Source organism: Rhinichthys klamathensis, unplaced genomic scaffold, assembly GCF_029890125.1.
Source record: "Rhinichthys klamathensis goyatoka isolate OS25496 unplaced genomic scaffold, OSU_Roscu_1.1 h1tg000661l_1, whole genome shotgun sequence".
Lineage (NCBI taxonomy): Eukaryota > Metazoa > Chordata > Actinopteri > Cypriniformes > Leuciscidae > Rhinichthys > Rhinichthys klamathensis.
The window spans coordinates 120,554-130,000 of NW_026607103.1; the positions used below are offsets into that span (position 1 = coordinate 120,554).

Consider the following 9,447-nt stretch of genomic DNA (forward strand, 5'->3'; position numbering starts at 1 on the left):
GTGTTTGTGATGGGCAGTGTGTGGTGTTTGTGATGGGCAGTGTGTGGTGTGTTTGTGACGGGCAGTGTGTGGTGTGTTTGTGACGGGCAGTGTGTGGTGTTTGTGATGGGCAGTGTGTGGTGTTTGTGATGGGCAGTGTGTGGTGTTTGTGACGGGCAGTGTGTGGTGTGTTTGTGACGGGCAGTGTGTGGTGTTTGTGATGGGCAGTGTGTGATGTTTGTGATGGGCAGTGTGTGGTGTTTGTGACGGGCAGTGTGTGGTGTTTGTGACGGGCAGTGTGTGGTGTTTGTGACGGGCAGTGTGTGGTGTGTTTGTGACGGGCAGTGTGTGGTGTTTGTGATGGGCAGTGTGTGGTGTTTGTGACAGGCAGTGCGTGGTGTTTGTGACGGGCAGTGTGTGGTGTTTGTGACGGGCAGTGTGTGTGTTTGTGACGGGCAGTGTGTGGTGTTTGTGATGGGCAGTGTGTGGTGTGTTTGTGACGGGCAGTGTGTGGTGTTTGTGACGGGCAGTGTGTGGTGTTTGTGATGGGCAGTGTGTGGTGTGTTTGTGACGGGCAGTGTGGTGTGTTTATGACGGGCAGTGTGTGTGTTTGTGACGGGCAGTGTGTGTGTTTGTGACGGGCAGTGTGTGTGTTTGTGACGGGCAGTGTGTGTGTGTTTGTGACGGGCAGTGTGTGGTGTTTGTGAAGGGCAGTGTGTGTGTTTGTGACGGGCAGTGTGTGTGTGTTTGTGACGGGCAGTGTGTGGTGTTTAGGACGGGCAGTGTGTGGTGTTTGTGACGAGCAGTGTGTGGTGTTTGTGACGGGCAGTGTGTGGTCTTTGTTACAGGCAGTGTGTGTGTTTGTGACGGGCAGTGTGTGTGTTTGTGACGGGCAGTGTGTGTGTTTGTAACGGGCAGTGTGTGGTGTTTCTGACGGGCAGTGTGTGTGTTTGTGACGGGCAGTGTGTGTGTTTGTGACGGGCAGTGTGTGGTGTTTCTGACGGGCAGTGTGTGTGTTTGTGACGGGCAGTGTGTGGTGTTTGTGACGGGCAGTGTGTGTGTTTGTGACGGGCAGTGTGTGTGTTTGTGACGGGCAGTGTGTGGTCTTTGTTACAGGCAGTGTGTGTGTTTGTGACGGGCAGTGTGTGTGTTTGTGACGGGCAGTGTGTGGTGTTTGTGACGGGCAGTGTGTGTGTTTGTGACGGGCAGTGTGTGTGTTTGTGACGGGCAGTGTGTGTGTTTGTGACGGGCAGTGTGTGTTGTTTGTGACGGGCAGTGTGTGGTCTTTGTTACAGGCAGTGTGTGTGTTTGTGACAGGCAGTGTGTGTGTTTGTGACGGGCAGTGTGTGTGTTTGTGACGGGCAGTGTGTGTGTGTTTGTGACGGGCAGTGTGTGGTGTTTGTGACGGGCAGTGTGTGGTCTTTGTTACAGGCAGTGTGTGTGTTTGTGACAGGCAGTGTGTGTGTTTGTGACGGGCAGTGTGTGTGTTTGTGACGGGCAGTGTGTGTGTGTTTGTGACGGGCAGTGTGTGTGTTTGTGACGGGAAGTGTGTGTGTTTGTGACGGGCAGTGTGTGGTGTTTGGGACGGGCAGTGTGTGGTGTTTGTGACGGGCAGTGTGTGGTGTTTGTGACGGGCAGTGTGTGGTCTTTGTTACAGGCAGTGTGTGTGTTTGTGACGGGCAGTGTGTGGGTTTGTGACGGGCAGTGTGTGTGTTTGTGATGGGCAGTTTGTGGTGTTTGTGACGGGCAGTGTGTGGTCTTTGTTACAGGCAGTGTGTGTGTTTGTGACGGGCAGTGTGTGTGTTTGTGACGGGCAGTCTGTGTGTTTGTTACAGGCAGTGTGTGTGTTTGTGACGGGCAGTGTGTGGTGTTTGTTACAGGCAGTGTGTGTGTTTGTGACGGGCAGTCTGTGTGTTTGTTACAGGCAGTGTGTGTGTTTGTGACGGGCAGTGTGTGGTGTTTGTTACAGGCAGTGTGTGTGTTTGTGACGGGCAGTGTGTGTGTTTGTGACGGGCAGTGTGTGGTGTTTGTGACGGGCAGTGTGTGTGTTTGTGACGGGCAGTGTGTGGTGTTTGTGACGGGCAGTGTGTGGTGTTTGTGACGGGCAGTGTGTGGTGTTTGTGACGGGCAGTGTGTGGTGTTTGTGACGGGCAGTGTGTGGTGTTTGTGACGGGCAGTGTGTGGTGTTTGTTACGGGCAGTGTGTGGTGTTTGTGACGGGCAGTGTGTGTGTTTGTGACGGGCAGTGTGTGTGTTTGTGACGGGCAGTGTGTGGTGTTTGTGACGGGCAGTGTGTGTGTTTGTGACGGGCAGTGTGTGTGTTTGTGACGGGCAGTGTGTGGTGTTTGTGACGGGCAGTGTGTGTGTTTGTGACGGGCAGTGTGTGGTGTTTGTGACGGGCAGTGTGTGGTGTTTGTGACGGGCAGTGTGTGGTGTTTGTGACGGGCAGTGTGTGGTGTTTGTTACAGGCAGTGTGTGGTGTTTGTGACGGGCAGTGTGTGGTGTTTGTGACGGGCAGTGTGTGGTGTTTGTGACGGGCAGTGTGTGGTGTTTGTGACGGGCAGTGTGTGGTGTTTGTGACGGGCAGTGTGTGGTGTTTGTTACGGGCAGTGTGTGGTGTTTGTGACGGGCAGTGTGTGTGTTTGTGACGGGCAGTGTGTGGTGTTTGTGACGGGCAGTGTGTGTGTTTGTGACGGGCAGTGTGTGGTGTTTGTGACGGGCAGTGTGTGGTGTTTGTGACGGGCAGTGTGTGGTGTTTGTGACGGGCAGTGTGTGATGTTTGTGACGGGCAGTGTGTGTGTTTGTGACGGGCAGTGTGTGGTGTTTGTGACGGGCAGTGTGTGTGTTTGTGTCGGGCAGTGTGTGGGTTTGTGACGGGCAGTGTGTGTGTTTGTGACGGGCAGTGTGTGGTGTTTGTGACGGGCAGTGTGTGGTGTTTGTGACGGGCAGTGTGTGGTGTTTGTGACGGGCAGTGTGTGGTGTTTGTGACGGGCAGTGTGTGTGTTTGTGACGGGCAGTGTGTGTGTTTGTGACGGGCAGTGTGTGTGTTTGTGACGGGCAGTGTGTGTGTTTGTGTCGGGCAGTGTGTGGGTTTGTGACGGGCAGTGTGTGGTGTTTGTGACGGGCAGTGTGTGGTGTTTGTGACGGGCAGTGTGTGGTGTTTGTGACGGGCAGTGTGTGGTGTTTGTGACGGGCAGTGTGTGTGTTTGTGACGGGCAGTGTGTAGTGTTTGTTACAGGCAGTGTGTGTGTTTGTGACGGGCAGTCTGTGTGTTTGTTACAGGCAGTGTGTGTGTTTGTGACGGGCAGTGTGTGTGTTTGTGACGGACAGTGTGTGGTGTTTGTGACGGGCAGTGTGTGTGTTTGGGACGGGCAGTGTGTATGTTTGTGACGGGCAGTGTGTGGTGTTTGGGATGGGCAGTGTGTGGTGTGTTTGTGACGGGCAGTGTGTGGTGTTTGTGACGGGCAGTGTGTGTGTTTGTGACGGGCAGTGTGTGGTGTTTGTGTCGGGCAGTGTGTGTGTTTGTGACGGGCAGTGTGTGTGTTTGTGACGGGCAGTGTGTGTGTTTGTGACGGGCAGTGTGTGGTGTTTGTTACAGGCAGTGTGTGGTGTTTGTGTCGGGCAGTGTGTGTGTTTGTGACGGGCAGTGTGTGTGTTGACGGGCAGTGTGTGTGTTTGTGACGGGCAGTGTGTGTGTTTGTGACGGGCAGTGTGTGGTGTTTGTGACGGGCAGTGTGTGGTGTTTGTGACGGGCAGTGTGTGGTGTTTGTTACAGGCAGTGTGTGGTGTTTGTGTCGGGCAGTGTGTGTGTTTGTGACGGGCAGTGTGTGTGTTTGTGACGGGCAGTGTGTGTGTTTGTGACGGGCAGTGTGTGTGTTTGTGACGGGCAGTGTGTGGTGTTTGTGATGGGCAGTGTGTGGTGTTTGGGACGGGCAGTGTGTATGTTTGTGACGGGCAGTGTGTGGTGTTTGTGACGGGCAGTGTGTGGTGTTTGTGACGGGCAGTGTGTGGTGTTTGTTACAGGCAGTGTGTGGTGTTTGTGTCGGGCAGTGTGTGTGTTTGTGACGGGCAGTGTGTGTGTTTGTGACGGGCAGTGTGTGGTGTTTGTGACGGGCAGTGTGTGGTGTTTGTGTCGGGCAGTGTGTGTGTTTGTGACGGGCAGTGTGTGTGTTGACGGGCAGTGTGTGTGTTTGTGACGGGCAGTGTGTGTGTTTGTGACGGGCAGTGTGTGGTGTTTGTGACGGGCAGTGTGTGGTGTTTGTGACGGGCAGTGTGTGGTGTTTGTGACGGGCAGTGTGTGGTGTTTGTGACGGGCAGTGTGTGGTGTTTGTGACGGGCAGTGTGTGTGTTTGTGACGGGCAGTGTGTGGTGTTTGTGACGGGCAGTGTGTGTGTTTGTGACGGGCAGTGTGTGGTGTTTGTGACGGGCAGTGTGTGGTGTTTGTTACAGGCAGTGTGTGGTGTTTGTGACGGGCAGTGTGTGTGTTTGTGACGGGCAGTGTGTGTGTTTGTGTCGGGCAGTGTGTGGTGTTTGTGACGGGCAGTGTGTGTGTTGACGGGCAGTGTGTGGTGTTTGTGACGGGCAGTGTGTGGTGTTTGTGACGGGCAGTGTGTGTGTTGACGGGCAGTGTGTGGTGTTTGTGATGGGCAGTGTGTGGTGTTTGTGACGGGCAGTGTGTGGTGTTTGTGACGGGCAGTGTGTGGTGTTTGTTACAGGCAGTGTGTGGTGTTTGTGACGGGCAGTGTGTGTGTTTGTGTCGGGCAGTGTGTGTGTTTGTGACGGGCAGTGTGTGTGTTGACGGGCAGTGTGTGGTGTTTGTGACGGGCAGTGTGTGGTGTTTGTTACAGGCAGTGTGTGGTGTTTGTGACGGGCAGTGTGTGGTGTTTGTGACGGGCAGTGTGTGGTGTTTGTGACGGGCAGTGTGTGGTGTTTGTGACGGGCAGTGTGTGGTGTTTGTTACAGGCAGTGTGTGTGTTTGTTGACGGGCAGTGTGTGGTGTTTGTGACGGGCAGTGTGTGGTGTTTGTGACGGGCAGTGTGTGGTGTTTGTGACGGGCAGTGTGTGGTGTTTGTTACAGGCAGTGTGTGGTGTTTGTGACGGGCAGTGTGTGGTGTTTGTGACGGGCAGTGTGTGTGTTTGTGACGGGCAGTGTGTGTGTTTGTGTCGGGCAGTGTGTGTGTAATAATGAAAAATATTTCAGCGGGTAGCTTCTGCACTGCTCTGATTTACTCTTCAACTTTAGTATATTGTTACACTGCAAAAAAAAATTATTCAAAGAAAAATCACTTGTTTTTCCCTTATTTTTTGAAGTTGCCTTAAATACAAATGTTTAGTAAATGAGATTATGTAAACTTAGCTGTAAAAATTGAATACTAGGAAGAAGACATTAGACTCTTTTCATTTTTTCATTTTTAAATAACACCTTAAAAATGTTTTATTTCTAAATGGATTTAAAGCACAGAGTTTACATAATAAACACACTTGACATTTTGATATGCCGTACAAATAGCACATGGATCTTTATCTGCTCTTAAATCACTTTCAAAATATCAGTGAAAAATTCTTTACAAAACAATAAAAATAATAATAATAATAAAAAGCAATAACTAGATGAGAGAGTCTGGTTTTAGATGTCCATACAGTCATAGACTTTCACTGAAGATCCTCAAGGCAAAAGTTGTTCAAAGAAGAAATGCAGTCAGACAGTCGGACGTACATCTACGTACATCTATAGAATAGTGATGGACAGAGAGGGTCGTTTGAGGGATTAATGATTAGATTGTTTAGACTGAATGGAATGAAACCTAAAGATGGCAGTAAGGAGCTAATCACCAGAGAGATCACCAGAACTAAAGCATAAACGGGTCTATGAGCAGCAGGACTGGGATTTCGATGAAGAGCTGGAGGTGTACATTACTGAAACGCTTTTCTCTTTACAGACACATATGTGCATAGACCAGTATTGGCAAGTTACTTAGCATTTTTATGACTTTTTTTTTTTTTTTAAGAATACAAGCCAGATGATATGTTATTATAAAGACTGTACGCCATTTTGAAAAACAGAAACACTTTAGCTGAACCAGATGGCCACTTTAAAAACACTTTCACACAAAAATAAACATTCTTCACAAAGAGCTGCTTGTGACATCAAACGTTTGGTCCATCAAACTCACACGTAACCCATGTGGAATGCGTCAGTGTGTCAGTAATAATAACCTCGATTTGCCTCGATAATTTTCTGTTCTATTCTCATTTTCAGCTCCGAAACGAGAGCGGAGCTGATGCCAGTGCCGTCTGTGCGACTGATGGACCCGGAGCAGCGACTGATGGACCCGGACACCGAGGGCACGTCCCGCTGGTCCCGCTGAGGCCCGGTCGGCCCGGACACCAAGTCCCGCTGATGGTCCCGCTGGTCCCGCTGAGGCCCGGTCGGCCCGGACACCGAGTCCCGCTGATGGTCCCGCTGGTCCCGCTGAGGCCCGGTCGGCCCGGACACCGAGTCCCGCTGATGGTCCCGCTGGTTCCGCTGAGGCCCGGTCGGCCCGGTCGCTGCTGGAGGAGGAGGAGGAGGAGGGAGGACTGGAGCGCTGGGAATGGGTCGCTTGGTTCTGGAGCTGCTGTTGTTTCCCTTGAGCTTGTCACTCGTGTCTTCATCATCCTCATCGCGGTTGCGGTCGTGTCCAAACGCTGGCCTGAAGCTCCAGTGCTGAGGCTCTTTGGCCCTCCTGCGAATGATGCGCCGCGCTGGCCTGATCCTATTGGACTTTGTGTTGCGAAAGAACAGAAGAGTGGAGATCAAAACTGTCACCAAAACCATAACAGCGATGAAGCCGACCGCCAGGCCAAGAGCTTTCAGTGGATTCTCTCGGCTCTGCATTAGAAACACGGCCATGGGCCCTTTGAGCCCATTCTGTGAAAAGAGAAAGAAATATTACAAGAAAGGGTTGTAAATAATGTACACAACATGAAGAAGTTCTGTGGTTGTACCATGCTACAATAAAACAACTGTATATACACACACACACTCCAGATTCCTGTACCAAGGCATTCGCATCATACCTCAAAGCGCTGCACATGGTAGTAATATGATATTCTTCACAAACACAACTGAACACACATTGACTGGTCTCACCGGCTCGGTGATGTCGATGTTCACGACCGCTGTGGTGCTGAAGGACGGAGAGCCTCGATCCCGGGCCTGGACCAGAACTGACCACCTGCAGTCCTTCTGTCTGGTGATGTTCTGCACGATCTCCATAGACCTGATGTACGGCTTCAGCTTAATCTCTCCCGTGGACGAGTTAATGTCGAAGATGTCGTCTGGATCGGCTTTCATGATGGAATATTCAATGATGTTATTGGGTTCCTCTGCGTCCTCATCCACAGCCTGAACACACACCGGAGTCAAGTCTCAATCATCGCATTCACATTTACACCATTAGTGACGATCTCCTTCATCTAAGCTGGTTGTGGGATCATGGGAGTTCATGCCTCAGGCACAATGAGAGATTCGTCTAATCTACTATGGGGGCCAATTTAGTTGAAGAACGAAAACTACAAGCCCACAAACCTGTATTTGCACCGGCGCCCCGATGATCATGGTCTTTTCCAGGAAGTTCTGGTTGAACTCTGGCCGATGGTCATTTTGGTCGAGCACAGTGACAAAAACCTCTGCAAGGCTGTATTTCCCCTCAGTGTCTTCAGCTTTTACATAGAAATTATATTTTGACTTGACTTCAGCGTCTAAAGAGGCCCAGGGCTGCGTGTAAATGATGCCAGACGTGGGGTGAATGAGAAACCTGGACCAGACAAATAATCACAAGACTTTATTTAAAACTATGAGGTAGTTAACATCTCAAATGATGTCTAACTCGTGAGAAGTGTCCAAAAAATGAGATGAATACCATCCGGCACTGAACAAGAAACATTTCAGTGTGGTAATGATGGATTCAAATACAGAAGATCCAAAATAAACATGCAGGTTTGTGTCTGATGTTAAAGCCGTTATAAGAACTTGTCATTTAATCTGGATTTTAAGCAGCTGCTTTTTTAGTTCTCAGTGTGAAAGTTACCAGTCAGACAGAAACCTGCTATTTTTCACACCATTATAATTTGCCTTCTGTATTGGGGAAGAATCAAGGCATAAATTGACAGGTTTTGCATTATCTGTATGTGTTCTGCCTCCAGCTGTCACATCGCGCGCTAATTGGGCCTGACTCACTAGCGGGGTGTGGAGATGCTATTTTTACTCCTCCAATCCCATAATACGATTAGCGGCTCCCTCACTGGAGTCTGTCTGTAAGCTGTTCTGTGCTCGTCCTTTAGTCCTTTACTGGCCTCGTAAACACTGGGAGAGCGAGCGCATCCGAGCCACTCTCTGACCTGACACTAACAGCACACGCTGGAGTTTGGTCCCAGTCTGTGTCAGATCATCTTAGGTAACTTTAGTGCAGAAACGTTTGAAGAGTGACATCTATTATTAACAAAAGCTTAATCCAAACAGATGATGGACCCAAATGTTATGTAAAGGCCGAACGTCTCTGTTATTGGAGCTCTGAATAAGGCTCCGCATATAATCACGCATCCGAAGCCACAGTGTTCAGTGTTGAGCGATAACTCACAGATCTGCACCAGAGCCGTAGATGGAGTATTTCACTTCACCCCAGAGCCCCGAGTCGGGGTCGGCTGCCTGTAAAACACCACAAACGCATCAAACGTGGACACAGAATGCATGAAAACCCTCAATATAAGACCTGGAGCTGAAAACATTGCCCTGATTATGAACTGGAGCGTTTGTTCGATCAGCGGCTGAGCAAAGCGTCAGAGACACTGCCTACATTTAGCACTTCGGGTTCACGTCTTGGTAAAGGCTAAACATCATTCACACGCTGCTCACGGTCACTGAGACGACGTCGGATCCTCCAGGGGAGTTTTCCGGGATCCTGGCGATGTAAAACTCTGAGGAGAACTTTGGAACGTTGTCGTTTGTGTCCAGAAGATTGATCACAATATCTGCGGTGGCACTGAAGCGCTCTGGAGTGTCGATCTCGACCGCCAACAGCTGGAACACAGCAGCAAACGCTCAGACTCTGAACACACACGGACGGACCACACGAGCAAAAGTAGGATCAGGATCAGACCTTGAATGTTAAGAACTGGTATTTCTCGTAGTCGATGGCGGTTGAGTTTTCCACGATGACGGTGACTTGGGCTTCGTTGAGGACCGTCTGAGGAACCACACGCAGAACTCGAGACGGCCCCGCCAGAAACAGCCGGAACTTAGCGTTAGCTCCCTGAGTGACACAGCAGAGGTCACAGAATACGGTACATTAATACTGGAACACACTCTCACACTCACACACTCTCACACTCTCACACTCACACACTCACACACTCTCACACTCACACACTCACACACTCTCACACTCACACACTCACACACTCTCACACTCACACACTCACACACTCT

General features: G+C 50.5%; 1 protein-coding gene across 1 annotated transcript in view; it reads right to left on the reverse strand.

Moving 5' to 3' along the window:
• Window positions 1–6,096: 6,096 nt before the first annotated feature.
• Window positions 6,097–9,447, reverse strand: part of LOC130076557 (cadherin-related family member 1) — a 20,901-nt gene continuing 17,550 nt past the window's right edge. The window contains exons 12-18 of the mRNA XM_056241676.1: window positions 9,119–9,271; window positions 8,875–9,039; window positions 8,600–8,667; window positions 7,549–7,777; window positions 7,111–7,365; window positions 6,540–6,888; window positions 6,097–6,362 (exon numbers count right to left, since the gene is read on the reverse strand). Of these exons, the coding sequence (XP_056097651.1) occupies window positions 6,181–6,362; window positions 6,540–6,888; window positions 7,111–7,365; window positions 7,549–7,777; window positions 8,600–8,667; window positions 8,875–9,039; window positions 9,119–9,271 (1,401 nt within the window). The 3' untranslated portion in view covers window positions 6,097–6,180. The remainder of the gene's footprint in view (window positions 6,363–6,539; window positions 6,889–7,110; window positions 7,366–7,548; window positions 7,778–8,599; window positions 8,668–8,874; window positions 9,040–9,118; window positions 9,272–9,447) is intronic.